The sequence below is a fragment of the Phoenix dactylifera genome, chromosome 18, assembly GCF_051530095.1.
Source record: "Phoenix dactylifera cultivar Ajwa chromosome 18, Ajwa_hap1_PhDact_Kaust_v1.1, whole genome shotgun sequence".
NCBI classification, from domain to species: Eukaryota; Viridiplantae; Streptophyta; class Magnoliopsida; order Arecales; family Arecaceae; genus Phoenix; species Phoenix dactylifera.
This window is the reverse complement of record NC_143207.1, coordinates 12,733,163-12,757,737: the sequence shown is the minus strand read 5'-3', so window position 1 is coordinate 12,757,737 and position 24,575 is coordinate 12,733,163. Positions and strand designations below refer to the sequence as shown.

General features: G+C 44.9%; 1 protein-coding gene across 1 annotated transcript in view; it reads left to right on the top strand.

Moving 5' to 3' along the window:
* LOC149750939 (uncharacterized) overlaps positions 1-22,722 on the top strand; it is a 30,199-nt gene extending 7,477 nt beyond the window's left edge. Inside the window, exon 2 of the mRNA XM_089928407.1 lies at positions 22,590-22,722. Within this exon, the coding sequence (XP_089784533.1) occupies positions 22,590-22,722 (133 nt within the window). The remainder of the gene's footprint in view (positions 1-22,589) is intronic.
* The last annotated feature ends 1,853 nt before the right edge of the window (positions 22,723-24,575 follow it).

Here is a 24,575-nt window from a genome sequence, read left to right as displayed (position 1 = left end):
GGATACAATTTTTACATCTCAGAGGATCACAATGTGTTTGTGAGCCGTCATGCCATCTTCTTGGAAAATCAGTTTATCCTTGATAGAGGCAGTGGGAGAAAAATTGAGCTTGAAGAGAAAGTCTCTGAAAAGCAACGAGTCATGGATCCTATAGAACCCATTCATAAAGAGCCAGTACACGATGTCCCTCGACCACCTCGTAGATCTAGTAGGGTCTCCCATCCTCCCGATAGATACTTAGGTATACTAGAAGAGGATACCGAGGAAATGTTCCTAGTGGGAGATAGGGATCACATACAGGATCCCAAAACCTACAAGGAGGCGATATCTGATATCGATTCCGAGAAATAGCTGGAAGCTATGAAGTCAGAGTTAGACTCCATGCATTCCAACCAAGTCTGGACCTTAGTAGACCCACCAGAAGGTATTGTACCTATTGGATGCAAATGGATCAACAAAACGAAGATAGGTTCGGATGGAGAGGTAGAGACCTATAAGGCAAGGCTTGTGGCGAAAGGGTATAGTCAGCGCGAAGGCATTGACTATCAGGAGACCTTTTCACCTGTAGCCATGCTAAAATCCATCCGAACATTGCTTGCCATTGCAGCATTTCATGATTATGAAATCTGGCAGATGGATGTGAAAACTGCTTTCCTGAATGGATATCTTGATGAAGATATCTATATGGAACAGCCTTTGGATTTCACTTCCAGTGATGGAGATCACAGGGTCTGCAAGCTGCAAAGGTCCATCTATGGACTAAAGCAAGCATCTCGGAGTTGGAACACTCGTTTCGATGACACAATCAAAACATTTGATTTCATCAAAAACGAAGAGGAACCGTGTGTTTACAAAAAGGTTAGTGGGAGTGCTGTCGTTTTTCTCGTACTGTACGTAGATGACATTCTCCTGATTGGGAATGATATTCCCATGCTAACCTCGGTCAAGGTCTGGTTGTCAAAAGAATTCTCCATGAAAGACCTTGGGGAAGCATCCTATATTTTGGAAATAGAGGTCTATAGAGATAGATCTAAAAGGATGCTTGGCCTGTCACAGAAAATGTACATAGAGGAGGTGCTGAAGAGGTTCAGTATGGAAAACTCCAAGAGGGGTCTCTTACCCCTTAGGCATGGAATTCATCTCTCCAAGAAGATGTGCCCCAACACATCTGAAGAGATTCAACGCATGAGCAAGATTCCCTATGCATCGGCAATAGGAAGCCTCATGTATGCCATGCTGTGTACACGACCTGATATAGCTCTTGCTGTGAGTGTCACAAGCAGATATCAGTCGAATCCAGGTGAAGAACACTGGACAGCTGTGAAGAATATTCTTAAGTACTTGAGAAGAACTAAAGATTTATTCTTGGTTTTTGGAGGATCATCAGAGTTAAAGGTAGAAGGGTACACAGATTCAGACTTCATGACTGATGTCGATGACAGGAAGTCAACATCTGGATATGTGTTCTTGTGCAATGGTGGTACGGTAAATTGGAAGAGTTCTAAACAACCGATCATTGCTGATTCTACTATGAAAGCTGAATAATTGCCGCCTCTGAAGCTGCTAAGGAAGGCTTCTGGTTCAAGAAATTCATTGCAGAGTTGGACGTGATGACATCAGATGCCATAAGACTCTACTGCGATAATAATGGCGCCATAGCCCTTGCTAAGGAGCCAAGGTCTCATCAGAAGTCTAAGCATATAGAGCGGCGCTTCCATCTCATACGCGACTATGTTGAGAAGAAATATGTAGAAGTGCAGAGAGTAGACTCCGCGGATAACGTGGCGGACCCGTTCACTAAGCAGCTGAGTCAGCAAAAGACTGAAGCCCACCTTGAGAAGATGGGCCTAAGATATATGACCAATTGGCTTTAATGCAAGTGGGAGATTGTTAGATGTATGCCCTAGAAGCCAATCTGGCTGACACATTATTAATTCTAGGGACATAATTTTGTACTTGACTATTTATTATTGAATAAATAAAAGGCATCTTTTCATTCATATTGTTTATGTGTCTATGAATCGTCCAAGGAATTAATAAGATGATGATACATATTCTCAAGAGTTGAGAATTTAAGCCATGTATCATTGGTGATTAATTTCTAAATGCTCCTGATCAATGGATCATCACGAGGACGGTGATCGATCCGATCAGTGCACAGATCACTTTCCTTCTGGATGGACGAGACTTGAGTCCACAGTGTAGGGACACTGAAGTGATAGTGCAGGTGCTTGTTAGAGAACAAGGGTACTGAGCGTGACCAAGACAAGAAGTCACTTGGATGTCTATCCACTCGTCAGTGACTTGCTTGATGTTGCAGTAGTGTGACTGGTCCTTTGACCTGCGGTGCTTCGCCTACTCACAGTGAGGTTATTGTAGTTTGACTGCACACATACATGGTCTCTAGCCATATGGGTCAATGCAGTGTAGATTGGCTGCAGTAAGTTCACTGTAGGAGTAGGGTATGCACCTATAAGGAATCTATCGACCTTGATAGAAGAGGAGTGATCCTATGTGATTTGTTAGACTGAGTTCTAAGACCTTGGCCAGGGCAGTAATATAAAGTGGAAAAAGAGTTTTTCACTATCGAACTCAAGTCGAATAAATCTTGACATATGACAGACGATGGGGTTTGACGAGTTGTCCATGACCTCCGTCCTGTAGGGATCCACAATAGTAGGACTGTATCACATGTTAACTGCACCTAGAGGTTCATCTTTCTATTCTACTGGGTAGCCACTACATGCTGCTAGGTGTCACTGGTGGATGGTGGGACTCATAGGGATTATCTTGATGATCGATAAACCCTAATGAGTTGAATTGGAATCGTTCCAACCCATTGAAAGGAGTTTTCAATGATATTGTGATAGAGATCATAATATATCTCACTACCAGTCAGAGTAGAACCTATGGGGTCACACACACTAGAAGTATTGACCGATCCGATGGTTGAAAAGTGATTATGAATCACAAGTAATCAATTTGATTGATAAGAAGTTGAAGAAGGAACAAAGGGAATTAATTAATTGGACTTAAAACAAAAGTCCTACTTCGGATAGGATTCCTAGAGTCCTAATTGGATTAGGACTGGGAATCCTAGTTGGAGTAGGACTGGGATTCCTACTTGGAATAGAATTCCTGCAATCCTAATGAGATTAGGAGTTTTGAATTAAAATAGGATTCTTACTTGGAGTAGGATTCCTAGAAATCCTAATTAGATTAGGACTTCGGATTCAAATAGAGTCCTAATTGGATTAGGACTAAAATTAAACAAATCCTAATTGGATTAGGATTCCTTAAGTCTAAATTAATTATTAATCTAATGAATCAACATGACTCCTAATTGGATTAGGATTGAAGAGTTCAATTGAGTCATGGTTCATTCAAGTCCTAATTGGATTAGGACTAGCATAGATTGAACCCAATTTGGCCAATCCTAATTAGATTAGGATTAAACCATGAAAGAGGGACCTAATCCTCTTTGGAAGAGGATTAGGCTAACCAAGCAAGAGGGGCATCAGCCCCTCTCCACTTGATTAGGTGCGACATGAAGAGAGAGGGGGCTGGCGCCCCCTCTTGGAAAGTTGTCAAGGGCTCCTAACTTGTAGGAGCCCTTCATCCTTATTAAAGGAGGACTAGGGCCGGCGCCCTAGTTGAATCCTTTTCCTCCTCTTCAAGCCGTGGAAGCCCCCTCTCCTCCTCTTGGTTCAGCCGCAAGCAAAGGGAGAAGAAAAGCCAAGAGTTGGCGGCTTCCTTTCCCTTCCCTTCCTTCATCCAACGCAAGGAACAGCAGAAGGCTGCGTAGGGGCTCATCTTCTTCCTCTTCTTCATCCTTCTTCTTCCTCCTTCCAAGCACAATCAAGAGTTGATTGAGAGGGAGGACATCAGCCATCAAAGCTATCTCTGCAAGGGAGCTAGCACCCCGGTGAGATAGAGAGCTTGGATCGGATCCTGCTTCGTGTGGATACCCGTAGAGGCCGGACGTTTGAACGGCTTCAAGCGAACCCTCTTCCAAAACCACGAATTCAGATTTGCGGTGATCATCTACCCGCGCAAGGTGAAGATTTGATCTTCCTATTAGTTTTAAAAGTTTTAATTCTTACCTAATTACGAAAGGTCTCGAAACAACGTTCATGCGATGAACGTCGAACCCGTGCATGCCGATTCCGCTGCCATCTGATTTTTGTTTTTGAAATATCAGCGGCATGGGCGGGTTCCCAACAGTGGTATCAGAGCCTAGGCTTCGTAGATTAAGGTAAGAATTAAATATCTAAAGGCATATTAGATCTGAAAATTGAATGATCATGCATGCTGAAAAATTCTGCATGCAGATTTTTCAGGGGTGCTGATTTTTTGCATGCTGATTTTTATGTGATAAAAAGATGATTCTAAATGCATTGTTAATGGGATTACAAAGTTTAGAATCACGATTAGCATGATCAGCGACCTATGTCATGATACAATCAGTTAGTTTTTAGATCTGAAAATTATAATTGTTGCATACGGTGATGATCATAGGATTCAAACCCTTTTGGTATCAAATGTAATGACCAGCGATGTGATCTGCGATGTCATGTAATTTTTCAGATGCTTGCATGCATCTTATTTAATGTTTTGAGAGGCCTGCGTGCCTCCTAAAAGGAGATGTAATTTATTTTTATTTTTATTTTACATCTAGTTGTATTTCTGTGATGTGATGTACATCAACGATCAAGTTGAAGCAAAGGCAAGAGATGAAAGGTGATCTAAGCGGTTGATGGCGATGGGATCAAGAGTTGATCAAGGATCGAATCAAGGAGGCTTAGAACCAATTCAAGAGTTGAAGACCACTTGATCGATTGATGTGCATGTGCTTGTAATACGACCTAATTAGAATCCATGATCATCACCTATTTAAAGTTTAGCTTTAATTATTGCTGCGATTATAAATGCCTGCAATGCGCCGTTTGCATGTGATGTGAATGTGAGTCGGGTAGATAGGTTTACATATGATGTAGCAAACCCAATTGAGACCTAAATTAAAACCTCCTCAATCAAGTCGAGAGTGAACCGACATGAGCAAGTCATATTAGATTAATTGATCTAATTGGTGTCTAGGAAAGTACGAAAGGTGGTTACTTAATTAGGACCTTACTCTCTGAGTAAGGGGAGCCTCCCACCTGCTTACCTGGCCAATTGTTCGATTACCTCTTATGAAGAGCTCAAGTTGCAAACACTAAGACCTGATTAACCAATATTAAGTCAATAGGTCTTCCACTGTAGTAGAGCTGCTAAGGCCTTTCTGATGTTGATTTGTCTCGGCTGGACACAGTGGTCAAGTTGCATCGGGGGGCTGGACCTCTCTATAGACATGAGATGTTGTAGGGTAAAGGTGGGGTTGGGCACCAATAACTGTTAGGTGAGGACCCAATGACGACTTTATTCCTACGGTTATACGGTGGGTCTGACTTAACTAAGCGATGGGACCAATAACTGTTAGGTGAGATTTTCATGGCTTAGAGACCAAGTTGCACTGCAACATGTTTGAGAAGCATTATACAAGAGTTGTACATTCATCAATCTATGTGTCACCAATAACTGTTAGGTGAGGTGGCATGTAAATTGGTGGGATCGCAGTACCTACTAGAAACCCTAGTCGTGTGGGATTTCCGTTTCCCTACCAGGGGAGTGTGAGGGATTCGAGAAAATAGTGGGAGTTACATTTGTTCTAAAAGACCTTAGAATAGATTAGGATCAAGTACAAAAATCTAACTAGAATCTTTACTCTCTGCAGATACAATGTCGGCTTCAAACCCTTTGACCCGTATTCTTGAGACCAACCGACTGACCGGAACCAATTACAAAGACTGGCTTAGAAATCTCAAAATTGTTTTGGACTGTGAGAAAATAGGCTACATACTCGATTCAGATATCCCCACACTACCAGCACGTCCTACTGATGTTCAGCGTGAGTTGCATAAAAAGTGGTTGGATGATGACATTAGAGTAAAATGCTATATGATGGCATCCATGTCTAATGAACTCCAATGCCAGCATGAAAATATGAAGACTGCTAGGGACATACTGGCACACCTGCAAGAGTTGTATGGTGAGCAGAGTCGCACAGCTCGTTTTGAAGTGTCCAAGAGGCTTTTCAAAGCAAAGATGCGCGAAGGGCAGTCTGTCCATGATCACGGTCTGACCATGATCAAGGACCTGGAGGAGCTTGAGAAGCTCGGTATGGACATGCACAAGGAATTACAAGTGGATTTGATCCTACAGTCACTTCCTGATTCATTTGGTTAGTTTATAGTAAACTACCACATGAATAAGATTGAATGCACTAAGACTGAACTAATCAACATGTTGGTAACTGCTGAGGGAGCCTTGAAAGGTTCAAGGGGCAATGTCCTTGCTGCTGAGTTGACTTCTGGTTCCAAGAGAAAGTCTACTTGAAAGAAAAAGAAGCCTGCTAAGAAGCAGAAGAAAGACAAGAAGCCAAAGAAGGAAGTTCAAAAGAAAAAGGCTAACGACAAAGGAAAATGTTTCCACTGCAATGTCGAAGGCCACTGGAAGAGAAACTGTCCTTCATACCTCGAGAGCCTGAAGAACAAGAAAGGTGACACACCTTCGGAAGGTATAGACTTGCTCATAATTGAAACTAATCTAACGGTTTCTTCTACTTCTAGTTGGTTATAGATTCTGGTTCTAGTGCTCATTTGTGCACTACCATGCAGGGTCTAAAGGAAAGTAGAAGGCTGGCGGAAGGTGCGGTAACCCTTCGGGTTGGCAACGGGGCAAAAGTTGCTGCTGTGGCTGTGGGCACCTACCATCTGCGACTACCGTCTGGATTTAGTTTAATACTTAGAGACTGCTATTATGTACCTGCTGCTAGCAGAAATTTGATTTTTGTTTCATGTCTAGCACAGGAAGGTCATGTTTTTACATTTGACAAAGACTGCTGTTCTATTTATTTAAGAAATAAAATAGTTGCACGTGGTTTTATGATCGACAGTCTCTATCATTTACATATGGATGTATCTGTGAATGTTACCGAGCAAGATGTGAGTGCCAAAGGATCCAAAAGATCCAGAGATGAGATAAACCAAAGATATTTGTGGCACCTCAGGCTTGGCCATATTGGAGAGGACAGAATGAACAAAATGGATAAAGATGGGCTTTTAGGCTCATTGACTTCCGAGTCATATCCAGTTTGCGAGTCCTGTCTTCAAGGAAAAATGGCAAGACTGCCCTTTGTAGGACATGGGGAGAGGACCACTGAAATACTTACCCTAGTACATACAGATGTATGTGGCCCATTCGATGTGCTAGCCAGGGGACGTTATTCTTACTTCATTATCTTTACCGATGATTATTCGCGGTATGGGTATGTGTATCTTATGAGACACAAGTCTGAGTCTTTTGAAAAGTTCAAAGAGTTCAAGAATGAAGTAGAAAAACAAACTGGAAAAACTCTTAAGGCTCTTCGATCAGATCGAGGAGGAGAATACCTTAGTAGGAAATTCCGGGACTATCTCAAAGAAAATGGCATAGTCTCACAATGGACACCTCCGGGTACACCTCAACTCAACGGAGTGTCAGAGAGGAGGAATCGGACCCTGTTGGACATGGTCAGGTCCATGATGAGCTTCACTGATTTACCTATGTTCCTTTGGGGAGAAGCCTTACTCACAGCGATTTATTTGTTGAATAGAGTTTCCTCTAAATCCGTTCCTACCACACCGTATGAGATATGGCATGGTAAGAAACCAAGTCTTGGTCATCTCAAGATTTGGGGATGTCCGGCCCACGTCAAGCGACTACAGGCAGACAAGTTAGAGGCTAGGACCATAAGTGCTCGTTTTATAGGATATCCTAAAGAGTCATTAGGATACAATTTTTACATCTCAGAGGATCACAATGTGTTTGTGAGCCGTCATGCCATCTTCTTGGAAAATCAGTTTATCCTTGATAGAGGCAGTGGGAGAAAAATTGAGCTTGAAGAGAAAGTCTCTGAAAAGCAACGAGTCATGGATCCTATAGAACCCATTCATAAAGAGCCAGTACACGATGTCCCTCGACCACCTCGTAGATCTAGTAGGGTCTCCCATCCTCCCGATAGATACTTAGGTATACTAGAAGAGGATACCGAGGAAATGTTCCTAGTGGGAGATAGGGATCACATACAGGATCCCAAAACCTACAAGGAGGCGATATCTGATATCGATTCCGAGAAATAGCTGGAAGCTATGAAGTCAGAGTTAGACTCCATGCATTCCAACCAAGTCTGGACCTTAGTAGACCCACCAGAAGGTATTGTACCTATTGGATGCAAATGGATCTACAAAACGAAGATAGGTTCGGATGGAGAGGTAGAGACCTATAAGGCAAGGCTTGTGGCGAAAGGGTATAGTCAGCGCGAAGGCATTGACTATCAGGAGACCTTTTCACCTGTAGCCATGCTAAAATCCATCCGAACGTTGCTTGCCATTGCAGCATTTCATGATTATGAAATCTGGCAGATGGATGTGAAAACTGCTTTCCTGAATGGATATCTTGATGAAGATATCTATATGGAACAGCCTTTGGATTTCACTTCCAGTGATGGAGATCGCAGGGTCTGCAAGCTGCAAAGGTCCATCTATGGACTAAAGCAAGCATCTCGGAGTTGGAACACTCGTTTCGATGACACAATCAAAACATTTGTGTAATAACCCCAAATTTTTTTTTTTTATATATAAAAAGGGATAGAATAGTCCTTTAAAATTGATATAAGGGGTAAAATTGGAAGGAATCAAAAGATAATGGCATAGTTGTAGATGCATTGAAGTGGTAAGGGTAAAATTGGAAGGAATCAAAAGTTAATGGCATAACTGTAGATCCGTTGAAGTGGCAGGGGCAAATTGGGAATTTAATAATATTAAAAAAGGGTGAATAGTGTTTTGATGTGATTTAATTGGAGGGTTTGAGCTACGGAATGAAGCAGAGAAAGAAAGAGGGAGGGGGTTCACAGACGGCAACAGAGAGGAAGAAAAAGAAGGAGAGGAAATGAAAGGAAGAAAGGAAGAGGAAGAAGAAGAAGAAAAAGAAAAGGAAGGAGATCCCGGTTGCGCTGCCAGCTGAAGGGAAAAACATAGATCTCCTTCCCCTCTACGCAAGGACCTCGATTTCCAAAAAGAAAAAGGTAAATATCCATCCCTATCTAGTCTTTTGATGACATTAGGCTATACAAAGGGTGGATATAGTCTAGAGGGGTCGGATAAGGGTTGTAGAGGTGGTTAAAAGAGGAAGAATCGGATTTTAACAAATTTTTCCGGCACTACGGAAAAACTGTGTCGAAGTCCCAACTTCGGCGAATTATTTAGGGGGTCAAACGGCCTCCGATGATGATGCATGTTACCTCTTTGGAATCCCCTATGAGTGTAGAATGTTAGGTAAAAATTTCATCAAATTTGGAGTTTGGAAAGTGGATCAAAACCAGGATAAAGTAACTCACTGTCAGTCCGGGTTACTGTTCATCCGAGTGGAAAATAAGGGATTTCATGCTATAATAGAGTATTAAGCCTAGATCAAGCTAAAAGGGACCTTGTACTCATGCAAAGGAGTCCCTAATACACATAAATGGTGAGTTAATTAATGAAAAAGAAAAAGAGAAAGAAAAGAAAAGATTTAGGGAACGGGGGAGTTGAATCAATTAAAGTTCCCTATATTATAATTGGCACGTAGATTATGACCTTGATACAAGACTAAATGTATGGTAAATGCATGTCACAGTTGGGCAAGAAGCTAGGGAACGAGAGGAAGAAGTTCCCCACTGCCTGCTGTAGAATTCTAGAGGCGTATCGAGGCCGTGCCGGATTGGCAGGTGAGTGGGAGTCATGTACTTTGCACTATGAGCATCCTTAATTCATTTTCATGAATGTCGCCAAGTGTGAATTGATTCCACTTGAGCATATTGATTGATATTGTAGTAGATTTCTCTATAATCTTGATTCTCTATGCTTGATTATTCTGTACATGCATTTGAGGGAACATTGAGAGGAATTACGAGGGGTTGATGAGTAATCAAATTGATTCCGAATTGTGAAATGATTTCTTTTGTAAATTGATTTCATTTCCTCTATTTTAAAGACTTGTGAGTCGTAGCTTGATTATACTCTTTTATGAGTAATTAAATTGGTTCCAAATTGTGAAATAACTTCTTTTGTAAATTGATTTCATTTCCTCCATTTCAAAGATTTGTAGAGCCTTTTTAGTGGTATATTGAGTTGTATTGCACTTCCTTGACCCTCACTCCTAACCCTGATGTTAGTTTATGATTGGGTCATGATCGAGTGAGTGGTAATCTTGATTATACTCCTTTTTAGTAGAGTATTGGGAGGGTGCATTATGGCATTTATGCATGGCTTGGCAGTATCTGCAGGACACCTATAGTCGATGGGGTTGAACATCGGCCTTTGTGCACATAGTAGCCTTCTGGGTGGGCGGAGCCCAGTCCCATCCTAGGGGGGGACACGGCCCTAGGCGTAGGATCGGCCGGTCCTACGACTTATATTCTGCTTGCCGCCGGGCATAGTAAGACCCCGCGAGGTGCAGTATGGCTTTCCGCGGATGTAGAATTCCCGCGAGGTGCCGTTTAGTATGTAGATGTGAGATGGATTTCTGTCCTGGATACTGGCCGGCATTTATATGATCAGTGTGGTGTCTTATCCTGCATATGCATGTGACAGTAGGGAGTTGTTGCTGGTTCGCCTGGGGCGTAAAACCCACCTCCTGATAGCTGTCTAGCATTTATGTTATCGGTATGGTATCTTATCCTGCATATGCATGTGACAGTAGGGAGTTGTTGCTGGTTCGCCTGGGGCGTAAAACCCACCTCCCGATAGCTGTCTAGCATTTATGTTATCGGTATGGTGTCTTATCCTGCATATGCATGTGACAGTAGGGAGTTGTTGCTGGTTCGCCTGGGGCGTAAAACCCACCTCCCGACAGCTGTCTAGCATTTATGTTATCGGTATGGTGTCTTATCCTGCATATGCATGTGACAGTAGGGAGTTGTTGCTGGTTCGCCTGGGGCGTAAAACCCACCTCCCGACAGCTGTCTAGTGATGATTTACATATTGGTGTGGTGTCATATTCGATATATGCATGTGACAGTAGGGAGTTGTTGCTGGTTCGCCTGGGGCGTAAAACCCACCTCCCGACAGCTGTCTAGTGATGATTTCAACATATTGACACCTGATTTGTATGTTCCAGCATTATGATCTGTTGAGCATATTCATGAGTAGCATATATGTTTACTTGATTATTCCATATATGCTTCAGATGAGTTGATATTGATTGTGGTGATATTGATGATTTACTCTATATTCTCTATGTTGAGTTCATGTTCATGTTGTTATTGATCTTGAGATTTCATCTCGAGCCATGATTATATTCTGTCTCATGTGCATAGTACTCTCTACTCCACTCACTGAGTATTTATATACTCACTCCCCAGTTTGGTGTTTTTGATTGCAGGAAAGGTATTGTATAGAGAGGAGCAGGATTAGTGGTTGCCTGCTAGCTGTGCCGCTCCATAGTATAGTATAGTATAATGTAAATAGAGGTTTATACCTTTTGGTGTATTATAAACCTTCTATTGTATATAGTGCATAGTTACAGTCATAGATCCTGTTGTGGATATGGGTTTGACCATGGATGGAATGGGAACCAGATTTTTATACAGATGAGTTATATGCCTGAGATAATATATTGATATATATTGTCCAGGTTCATTATGTGACGGATTATGTGATTGCTGCTCTGACAGGTAGTGTGTTGTATGTATTGAGATAATCCTGACAGGTCACTATAGGAAAAGTGATCATTTTGTGCATGCATCATGCCAAATTTTTTTCAAGATTTATTGATGATTGATAGGTAGTAGGGTTCTACGCGGTGGCTGGTGGCCTTATGCCTACCCGCACCCTAGGACCGTCGCGGCGGCCCGCCGGGAATGGGGCGGGGGTCGTGACAAAGCTTGGTATCAGAGCAAAGGTTAAGAAGAGTCCTGTCAGAGCAATAGGATGAGTCAGGATTAAGTATAGGATTATACTATGGAGCATAGGATTTTTCTGTATGTTATTTTATGAGTCATTTACAACTCAGTAAAATATATCATGACTCAGTGTGTAACGACCATCCTCTCTTTTTGACTTTTTTAGAGAGATATAAAGAATACCTCCAAGGAGAGGACCTGCTCGTCCTGGAAGGAAGGAGGATGGAGCCAGATATAGCATTGGATGCGGGTTCTGCACATGTCGAGCCCCAAAGAGAAAAACCTCCTCCTGCTGATAGACGGAGGGTTGATGATCAAGGAGATGTAGGAAGTAGAGATGCATTGATAGAACAGTTACTGGCGGAGAATCAGGCTCTGAGGGAGCAGATTGCTCGGGGGAAATCTCCTGCCCCGTCAGTAGTATCCATCCCACCTCCTGTACCTGTGCCAAGAAGTTTGGCCAGGCAGGCTCTAGATGATGAGGGGATTACTGTACAGGAATTTCTTAGGCTCAGAACCCCGGAGTTTAAGGGGGAAGAAGGTGAAGATCCTCAGAGATTTCTGGAGGAGACTGAAAAGATGATACGGAGACTGCCCTGTTCTGATGCAAGAGCTATAGAACTTGTAGGGCTTACAATGAAGGAAGATGCCTGGGGCTGGTACCAGAGGCACGTGGAGGACAGATTGTACAGTAGGAATCCTCCAACCTGGGAAGAGTTCAGGCAAGCAGTGATGGATGAGTTCTTGTCTCCAGCTGAGAGGAAGAATCGGGCTCTTCAGTTTGAGAGGCTGAAGCAGATGCCCGGAATGAGCGTATCTGAGTACGCTCGTGAGTTCACTAGATTGGGGAAGTATGCTCCTTACATCATCCCCACTGAAGCTGCCAGGATAGAAAGATTCAGGCGGGGTCTGATTTCCCCGCTTTATAATGCAGTACTGGCAGTAGAGGTCCCCACCTTGTCTAGGCTGATTGATAAAGCAAAACAGTGGGAGACCAGAAACAAAGAGGAAAGAGCTGAAAGAGAACAGAGGAAAATGAGTATGGGAAAAGGGCAAAGCAGTAGAGATAGATCTGAGGGAGTAGATCTCTCGGAGGGCCCGACGGAGCAGTCTGTACGCTCAGCTCCACCTGCCCCACGTAAGAGGAAGTGGAGGAGAAGAGGTCAGTCACAGGATGCTTCTTTACCATTAGCACCTCGTCCTCCAGTCACTATGGCCAGAACTGAATCTAAGTTCCAATCATGGCCAATGTGTGGCATATGTGGGAAGCAGTACCCTGGCAGATGCAGAATGGGTCAGGGAGTGTGCTACAGATGTGGACAGCCGGGTCATTTTGTCAGAGAATGCCCGCAGGGTGCCACCCAGCAGTTTGTGCCTTTAACATCCTACCCTTCTGTGCAGATGGACAGGCCTAGTAGTAGGGAGCCTGTAGGCAGAGGTAGAGGTCAAGCACAAACATCACAGCAGAGTGCTGGACCATCTCAACTGTCAGCTCCAGTAGGCAGAGGGCAAGGAAGGGTGTTCACGGTAAATCCACAGGAGGCACAGACATCGAATGCAGCTATGACAGGTAATTTACTCTTTTAAATTCGAGGACGAATTTTATATAAGGGGGGGAGGATGTAATAACCCCAAATTTTTTTTTTTTATATATAAAAAGGGATAGAATAGTCCTTTAAAATTGATATAAGGGGTAAAATTGGAAGGAATCAAAAGATAATGGCATAGTTGTAGATGCATTGAAGTGGTAAGGGTAAAATTGGAAGGAATCAAAAGTTAATGGCATAACTGTAGATCCGTTGAAGTGGCAGGGGCAAATTGGGAATTTAATAATATTAAAAAAGGGTGAATAGTGTTTTGATGTGATTTAATTGGAGGGTTTGAGCTACGGAATGAAGCAGAGAAAGAAAGAGGGAGGGGGTTCACAGACGGCAACAGAGAGGAAGAAAAAGAAGGAGAGGAAATGAAAGGAAGAAAGGAAGAGGAAGAAGAAGAAGAAAAAGAAAAGGAAGGAGATCCCGGTTGCGCTGCCAGCTGAAGGGAAAAACATAGATCTCCTTCCCCTCTACGCAAGGACCTCGATTTCCAAAAAGAAAAAGGTAAATATCCATCCCTATCTAGTCTTTTGATGACATTAGGCTATACAAAGGGTGGATATAGTCTAGAGGGGTCGGATAAGGGTTGTAGAGGTGGTTAAAAGAGGAAGAATCGGATTTTAACAAATTTTTCCGGCACTACGGAAAAACTGTGTCGAAGTCCCAACTTCGGCGAATTATTTAGGAGGTCAAACGGCCTCCGATGTTGATGCATGTTACCTCTTTGGAATCCCCTATGAGTGTAGAATGTTAGGTAAAAATTTCATCAAATTTGGAGTTTGGAAAGTGGATCAAAACCAGGATAAAGTAACTCACTGTCAGTCCGGGTTACTGTTCATCCGAGTGGAAAATAAGGGATTTCATGCTATAATAGAGTATTAAGCCTAGATCAAGCTAAAAGGGACCTTGTACTCATGCAAAGGAGTCCCTAATACACATAAATGGTGAGTTAATTAATGAAAAAGAAAAAGAGAAAGAAAAGAAAAGATTTAGGGAACGGGGGAGTTGAATCAATTAAAGTTCCCTATATTATAATTGGCACGTAGATTATGACCTTGATACAAGACTAAATGTATGGTAAATGCATGTCACAGTTGGGCAAGAAGCTAGGGAACGAGAGGAAGAAGTTCCCCACTGCCTGCTGTAGAATTCTAGAGGCGTATCGAGGCCGTGCCGGATTGGCAGGTGAGTGGGAGTCATGTACTTTGCACTATGAGCATCCTTAATTCATTTTCATGAATGTCGCCAAGTGTGAATTGATTCCACTTGAGCATATTGATTGATATTGTAGTAGATTTCTCTATAATCTTGATTCTCTATGCTTGATTATTCTGTACATGCATTTGAGGGAACATTGAGAGGAATTACGAGGGGTTGATGAGTAATCAAATTGATTCCGAATTGTGAAATGATTTCTTTTGTAAATTGATTTCATTTCCTCTATTTTAAAGACTTGTGAGTCGTAGCTTGATTATACTCTTTTATGAGTAATTAAATTGGTTCCAAATTGTGAAATAACTTCTTTTGTAAATTGATTTCATTTCCTCCATTTCAAAGATTTGTAGAGCCTTTTTAGTGGTATATTGAGTTGTATTGCACTTCCTTGACCCTCACTCCTAACCCTGATGTTAGTTTATGATTGGGTCATGATCGAGTGAGTGGTAATCTTGATTATACTCCTTTTTAGTAGAGTATTGGGAGGGTGCATTATGGCATTTATGCATGGCTTGGCAGTATCTGCAGGACACCTATAGTCGATGGGGTTGAACATCGGCCTTTGTGCACATAGTAGCCTTCTGGGTGGGCGGAGCCCAGTCCCATCCTAGGGGGGGACACGGCCCTAGGCGTAGGATCGGCCGGTCCTACGACTTATATTCTGCTTGCCGCCGGGCATAGTAAGACCCCGCGAGGTGCAGTATGGCTTTCCGCGGATGTAGAATTCCCGCGAGGTGCCGTTTAGTATGTAGATGTGAGATGGATTTCTGTCCTGGATACTGGCCGGCATTTATATGATCAGTGTGGTGTCTTATCCTGCATATGCATGTGACAGTAGGGAGTTGTTGCTGGTTCGCCTGGGGCGTAAAACCCACCTCCTGATAGCTGTCTAGCATTTATGTTATCGGTATGGTATCTTATCCTGCATATGCATGTGACAGTAGGGAGTTGTTGCTGGTTCGCCTGGGGCGTAAAACCCACCTCCCGATAGCTGTCTAGCATTTATGTTATCGGTATGGTGTCTTATCCTGCATATGCATGTGACAGTAGGGAGTTGTTGCTGGTTCGCCTGGGGCGTAAAACCCACCTCCCGACAGCTGTCTAGCATTTATGTTATCGGTATGGTGTCTTATCCTGCATATGCATGTGACAGTAGGGAGTTGTTGCTGGTTCGCCTGGGGCGTAAAACCCACCTCCCGACAGCTGTCTAGTGATGATTTACATATTGGTGTGGTGTCATATTCGATATATGCATGTGACAGTAGGGAGTTGTTGCTGGTTCGCCTGGGGCGTAAAACCCACCTCCCGACAGCTGTCTAGTGATGATTTCAGCATATTGACACCTGATTTGTATGTTCCAGCATTATGATCTGTTGAGCATATTCATGAGTAGCATATATGTTTACTTGATTATTCCATATATGCTTCAGATGAGTTGATATTGATTGTGGTGATATTGATGATTTACTCTATATTCTCTATGTTGAGTTCATGTTCATGTTGTTATTGATCTTGAGATTTCATCTCGAGCCATGATTATATTCTGTCTCATGTGCATAGTACTCTCTACTCCACTCACTGAGTATTTATATACTCACTCCCCAGTTTGGTGTTTTTGATTGCAGGAAAGGTATTGTATAGAGAGGAGCAGGATTAGTGGTTGCCTGCTAGCTGTGCCGCTCCATAGTATAGTATAGTATAATGTAAATAGAGGTTTATACCTTTTGGTGTATTATAAACCTTCTATTGTATATAGTGCATAGTTACAGTCATAGATCCTGTTGTGGATATGGGTTTGACCATGGATGGAATGGGAACCAGATTTTTATACAGATGAGTTATATGCCTGAGATAATGTATTGATATATATTGTCCAGGTTCATTATGTGACGGATTATGTGATTGCTGCTCTGACAGGTAGTGTGTTGTATGTATTGAGATAATCCTGACAGGTCACTATAGGAAAAGTGATCATTTTGTGCATGCATCATGCCAAATTTTTTTCAAGATTTATTGATGATTGATAGGTAGTAGGGTTCTACGCGGTGGCTGGTGGCCTTATGCCTACCCGCACCCTAGGACCGTCGCGGCGGCCCGCCGGGAATGGGGCGGGGGTCGTGACAATTTGATTTCATCAAAAATGAAGAGGAACCGTGTGTTTACAAAAAGGTTAGTGGGAGTGCTGTCGTTTTTCTCGTACTGTACGTAGATGACATTCTCCTGATTGGGAATGATATTCCCATGCTAACCTCGGTCAAGGTCTGGTTGTCAAAAGAATTCTCCATGAAAGACCTTGGGGAAGCATCCTATATTTTGGGAATAGAGGTCTATAGAGATAGATCTAAAAGGATGCTTGGCCTGTCACAGAAAATGTACATAGAGGAGGTGCTGAAGAGGTTCAGTATGGAAAACTCCAAGAGGGGTCTCTTACCCCTTAGGCATGGAATTCATCTCTCCAAGAAGATGTGCCCCAACACATCTGAAGAGATTCAACGCATGAGCAAGATTCCCTATGCATCGGCAATAGGAAGCCTCATGTATGCCATGCTGTGTACACGACCTGATATAGCTCTTGCTGTGAGTGTCACAAGCAGATATCAGTCGAATCCAGGTGAAGAACACTGGACAGCTGTGAAGAATATTCTTAAGTACTTGAGAAGAACTAAAGATTTATTCTTGGTTTTTGGAGGATCATCAGAGTTAAAGGTAGAAGGGTACACAGATTCAGACTTCATGACTGATGTCGATGACAGGAAGTCAACATCTGGATATGTGTTCTTGTGCAATGGTGGTACGGTAAATTGGAAGAGTTCTAAACAACCGATCATTGCTGATTCTACTATGAAAGCTGAATAATCGCCGCCTCTGAAGCTGCTAAGGAAGGCTTCTGGTTCAAGAAATTCATTGCAGAGTTGGACGTGATGACATCAGATGCCATAAGACTCTACTGCGATAATAATGGCGCCATAGCCCTTGCTAAGGAGCCAAGGTCTCATCAGAAGTCTAAGCATATAGAGCGGCGCTTCCATCTCATACGCGACTATGTTGAGAAGAAATATGTAGAAGTGCAGAGAGTAGACTCCGCGGATAACGTGGCGGACCCGTTCACTAAGCAGCTGAGTCAGCAAAAGACTGAAGCCCACCTTGAGAAGATGGGCCTAAGATATATGACCAATTGGCTTTAATGCAAGTGGGAGATTGTTAGATGTATGCCCTAGAAGCCAATCTGGCTGACACATTATTAATTCTAGGGACATAATTTTGTACTTGACTATTTATTATTGAATAAATAAAAGGCATCTTTTCATTCATATTGTTTATGTGTCTATGAATCGTCCAAGGAATTAATAAGATGATGATACATATTCTCAAGAGTTGAGAATTTAAGCCATGTATCATTGGTGATTAATTTCTAAATGCTCCTGATCAATGGATCATCACGAGGACGGTGATCGATCCGATCAGTGCACAGATCACTTTCCTTCTGGATGGACGAGACTTGAGTCCACAGTGTAGGGACACTGAAGTGATAGTGCAGGTGCTTGTTAGAGAACAAGGGTACTGAGCGTGACCAAGACAAGAAGTCACTTGGATGTCTATCCACTCGTCAGTGACTTGCTTGATGTTGCAGTAGTGTGACTGGTCCTTTGACCTGCGGTGCCTCGGCTACTCACAGTGAGGTTATTGTAGTTTGACTGCACACATACATGGTCTCTAGCCATATGGGTCAATGCAGTGTAGATTGGCTGCAGTAAGTTCACTGTAGGAGTAGGGTATGCACCTATAAGGAATCTATCGACCTTGATAAAAGAGGAGTGATCCTATGTGATTTGTTAGACTGAGTTCTAAGACCTTGGCCAGGGCAGTAATATAAAGTGGAAAAAGAGTTTTTCACTATCGAACTCAAGTCGAATAAATCTTGACATATGACAGACGATGGGGTTTGACGAGTTGTCCATGACCTCCGTCCTGTAGGGATCCACAATAGTAGGACTGTATCACATGTTAACTGCACCTAGAGGTTCATCTTTCTATTCTACTGGGTAGCCACTACATGCTGCTAGGTGTCACTGGTGGATGGTGGGACTCATAGGGATTATCTTGATGATCGATAAACCCTAATGAGTTGAGTTGGAATCGTTCCAACCCATTGAAAGGAGTTTTCAATGATATTGTGATAGAGATCATAATATATCTCACTACCAGTCAGAGTAGAACCTATGGGGTCACACACACTAGAAGTATTGACCGATCCGATGGTTGAAAAGTGATTATGAATCACAAGTAATCAATTTGATTGATAAGAAGTTGAAGAAGGAACAAAGGGAATTAATTAATTGGACTTAAAACAAGAGTCCTACTTCGGGTAGGATTCCTAGAGTCCTAATTGGATTAGGACTGGGAATCCTAGTTGGAGTAGGACTGGGATTCCTACTTGGAATAGGATTCCTGCAATCCTAATGAGATTAGGAGTTTTGAATTAAAATAGGATTCCTACTTGGAGTAGGATTCCTAGAAATCCTAATTAGATTAGGACTTCGGATTCAAATAGAGTCCTAATTGGATTAGGACTAAAATTAAACAAATCCTAATTGGATTAGGATTTCTTAAGTCTAAATTAATTATTAATCTAATGAATCAACATGACTCCTAATTGGATTAGGATTGAAGAGTTCAATTGAGTCATGGTTCATTCAAGTCCTAATTGGATTAGGACTAGCATAGATTGAACCCAATTTGGCCAATCCTAATTAGATTAGGATTAAACCATGAAAGAGGGACCTAATCCTCTTTGGAAGAGGATTAGGCTAACCAAGGAAGAGGGGCATCAGCCCCTCTCCACTTGATTAGGTGCGACATGAAGAGAGAGGGGGCCGGCGCCCCCTCTTGGAAAGTTGTCAAGGGCTCCTAACTTGTAGGAGTCCTTCATCCTTATTAAAGGAGGACTAGGGCCGGCGCCCTAGTTGAATCCTTTTCCTCCTCTTCAAGCCGTGGAAGCCCCCTCTCCTCCTCTTGGTTCAGCCGCAAGCAAAGGGAGAAGAAAAGCCAAGAGTTGGCGGCTTCCTTTCCCTTCCCTTCCTTCATCCAACGCAAGGAACAGCAGAAGGCTGCGTAGGGGCTCATCTTCTTCCTCTTCTTCATCCTTCTTCTTCCTCCTTCCAAGCACAATCAAGAGTTGATTGAGAGGGAGGACATCAGCCATCAAAGCTATCTCTGCAAGGGAGCTAGCACCCCGGTGAGATAGAGAGCTTGGATCGGATCCTGCTTCGTGTGGATACCCGTAGAGGCCGGACGTTTGAACGGCTTCAAGCGAACCCTCTTCCAAAACCACGAATTCAGATTTGCGGTGATCATCTACCCGCGCAAGGTGAAGTTTGATCTTCCTATTAGTTTTAAAAGTTTTAATTCTTACCTAATTACGAAAGGTCTCGAAACAACGTTCATGCGATGAACGTCGAACCCGTGCATGCCGATTCCGCTGCCATCTAATTTTTGTTTTTGAAATATCAGCGGCATGGGCGGGTTCCCAACACCAGCAGGGTGAGCTCCTTTATCTATACTTGGCCATCTCCTCGGTTGCGGTAAGCTCGGTCCTGGTCCGAGAAGAGAACAAGCTCCAAAGACCAGCGTACTACGCCAACCGGGTCCTAAGGGATGCTGAGACAAGATATTCCAGACTGGAGAAAACAATTTTTGCCCTAGTCACCTCGGCTCGGAGGCTCCGACCTTACTTCCAGGCCCACACTGTGGCCATACTGACCGACCAGCCAATGAAGCAGATTCTGCAGCGGTCGGACCGCGCCGGGAGGATTGCCAAGTGGGTAGTCGAGCTCGAGGAGTTCGACTTCGAATATCGTCCGAGGCCGGCAATCAAAGCCTAGGTGCTCGCCGATTTCATCGTGGAGTACACTTTGCCCGACGACCCCGAGCACCAACTCATGCCAACGAAGGAGACCTCGGGGCAGCTATGAGTTCTACATGTGGACGGCTCCTCGACCTCGGGGGGCTAGCGGAGCCGGTCTTATCCTTACAAGCCCAGATGGGGTAGTTGCAGAGCAGGCCCTACGCCTCGAGTTTCCGGCCTCGAACAATGAGGCGGAGTATGAGGCACTCATCGCCGGGCTCAAATTGGCGAAGGAGCTAAAAGTCGAGGACCTGAAGGCCTTCAGTGACTCACAACTGGTCGTGAGCCAGATCCTGGGGGACTTCGAAGCAAGAGAGCCGTCAATGCAGAAATATCTCCGGAAGGTGCGGAACCTCGCCTCTACTATGAGCTCCTTCAACATCCAACATATTCCCAAGACAGAAAACCTGAGAGCAGACGAACTGTCGAAGCTGGCGACCTCCCGTATGAGCGAGTTTCCTAAGATAACAATGCTCGAATATCTTCAAATGCCTAGCACGGAGGAGCCTGAGCCAACCCTCTGTATCGAAGTTAAACCGAGCTGGATAGATGAGCTCGTCAACTATCTACAAGGTGGAGTCCTCCCCAATGACGAGCTCGAAGCTCGCCGAATCAGGCGTCTAGCCTCCCGATTCATACTGTATGAAGGCAAGCTCTACTGGAAATCCTTCACCTCTCCTCTCCTCAGATGCCTCCGCCCGTCAGAGGCGGACTATGCTATGCGAGAGGTCCATGAAGGGATATGCGGGAACCATCTGGGAGGCCGAGCACTGGCTCATAAAATTTTGCGCCAAGGATACTTTTGGCCCACACTCCAAAAGGACGCAACGGACTTCGTCCGAAGGTGCGACCGATGCCAGCCTCGATCAGTGCCCCTTGGCCATTCGCCCAGTGGGGAATTGACATCTTGGGGCCATTCCCCCTAGCAACCGGGCAGAGAAAATTTCTGGTCGTCTCCATCGACTACTTCACCAAGTGGGTCGAAGCTGAACCAGTGGCCCGGATCACCGAGCAGAAGATGCGGGACTTTGTGTGGAAGTCAATCATCTGTAGATTTGGACTCCCCCGCATCTTCATATCTGACAATGGCCGTCTGTTTGACAACATCCGTTTCAAAGAATTCTGCTCTGAGCTCGACATCGATCACCGCTTCACCTCGGTCGCCCATCCACAGACAAATGGAGAAACCGAGGTGATGAATCGCACCATTCTTCAGAGGCTCAAAGCTAGGCTCGACCGCTCTAAGGGACAATGGGTCGAAGACCTCTATAATGTCCTCTGGGCCTACAGAATAACATTTCGGCTCTCCATCGGCGAAACCCCCTTCAACCTAGCATACGGAACGGAAGCTGTTATTTCTCTGAAAGTTGGACTTCCCTCACCAAGAGTGGAACACTACGACACGGCCTCCAACTCTTCCCAACTCAGGGGCAACCTGGACGTCGTCGAGGAAACAAGGGAAACTGCCCGAGTTCGTATGGTGAGGTATCAACGAAAAACGGCACAGTACTACAACTCCAGAGTAAAAGCCAAGCTCTTCAAAGTGGGAGACCTCATCCTCAGGAGGGTTGAAGCTTCTCAGCCTTCCGAGCAGGGGAAACTAGCCCTGAATTGGGAAAGACCTTACCGGATCGCACGTATCCAGCGGCCCAGAGCATACAAGCTGGAATCTCTTGAAGGAACCCTTATCCCACGAAGCTGGAATTCCGAGAATCTACGGATGTATTACCAGTAAAATTCTAAGGGGTCCCTGGTGATCAGGAACATGAATCCCGTCTCCTCACGATTATTCATCTACGGTTCTCCTTTGATCATGCTATGTTTCTCCTAATATTGGGACATTTGTGATCCTCAGATTACCCGACTCAGCTCGGATGACCGACACAGATCGGATGCCCGACCAAGATCGGATGCCCCAGCCAAGCCTGGAACGCCCTGCCGCATCGATATCGGGCTCGGTCTCGATCTTCCTCAAAGACCCCGACTAAGTTCGGGATGCCCCGTGTGTCGACCGTAGAGTCCCAAACTCCCTCAACCTCGGGAAGCATCGCAGGTCGACAGTGCATTTCCAGACCCCTCGACCTTGCGCACGATCCCTCGACTAAGGTCGGGATGCCCCGTGTGTCGACCGTAGAGTCTCAAACTTCCTCAACCTCGGGAAGCGTCGCAGGTCGACAGTGCGTTCCCAAACCCCTCGACCTTGCGCACGATCCCTCGACTAAGGTCGGGATGCTCCGTGTGTCGACCGTAGAGTCCCAAACTCCCTCGACCTCGGAAAGCGTCGCAAGTCGACAGTGCATTTCCAGACCCCTCAACCTTGCGCACGATCCCTCGACTAAGGTCGGGATGCTCCGTGTGTCGACCGTAGAGTCCCAAACTCCCTCGACCTCGGAAAGCGTCGCAAGTCGACAGTGCGTTTCCAGACCCCTCGACCTTGCGCATGATCCCTCGACTAAGGTCGGGATACCCCGTGCGTCGACCGTAGAGTCCCAAACTCCCTCGACCTCGGGAAGCGTCGCAGGTCGACAGTGCGTTCCCAGACCCCTCGACCTTGCGCACGATCCCTCGACTAAGGTCAGGATGCCCCGTGTGTCGACCGTAGAGTCTCAAACTTTCTCGACCTCGGAAAGCGTCGCAGGTCGACAGTGCGTTCCCAGACCCCTCGACCTTGCGCACGATCCCTCGACTAAGGTCGGGATGCCTCGTGTGTCGACCGTAGAGTTCCAAACTTCCTCGACCTCGGAAAGCGTCGCAGGTCGACAGTGCGTTCCCAGACCCCTCGACCTCGCGCACGATCCCTCGATTAAGGTCGAGATGCCCCGCTGAGTCGACAGCGAGCCCAAGCTCCCTCGACCTCAGGGAGATGGGGTAGTACCTTCGCGGACCCCCGTGGCCTTCAACAATGGGGTCGTGCCTACGTGAACCCCCGAACGCGCGGGCACGCCAAAAACAGAGTTAATACACGACGTTCTCCCCTGATCGGCTGGTGCGGGCTACGCTGTGGCGCGAGGCTCTGACCGAAGCGCCGCCTCATTCTCCTACGGATGACATCACCTGCGGAAGCGGGCTACAGGCCAAAGAACACCTCTAAGAGCTGACTGCAGAGCGGAATTGGCTACCTCGACCCGAAGTGCTCGGCTCCGATGGTGCGAAAGGTACTTTCCACCGAGCACCTACATTATTGCATTTACTTATACACCATAACGATCGACAAAATCCCGATCGAGCTCGGGATCTCCCCCGACCAAAGTCGGGATACCCCTCCGAGCCAAACACAAGCCGAGGTCTCCTCGGCCTAAGACATGGTCTTCTCACCACTGATTTACAAATCAGTCCATACGGGCCCCTCAGAATGAGGACTCGGCTGAGTCTAAACGTCGATTTGGGTCGACGCCGGCCTGCAACGACGATTTCAAGCCCAGATATTTGGCCAAGCTCGGGAGTGCCGAGTCACAAATTCAATTAGACTTATAGGTACTCTGACCAGGTTCGAGACCAACAACCATGAAAACCCCGGCGATAGCTTGACTCTGGTATGCTATCTCCTTGGGGACCGACTCTGGGTTTTTATAAACTTATACCTGGCAAGCTAAGCCCAAAGGCTTGGCCAAAATCTCCCGCGAGATGGACCTGAAGACCCGACAAAACCCCTCCGGAGTCCAAGGCTCGAGCTTAGCGCTCCGCCAATTTGGAAGCCAAGCTCAGGGGCTCGGCAAGATTCGAATCCGAGCTCAAAGACCTTGAATTTTCCTGAAGTCCGAGCTCGGGATTTTTCCTATCGGACCTAAGCTTAACAACCTAGCAAACGCACTCGGAACTCAAAGTCTACGTACTCTAAATC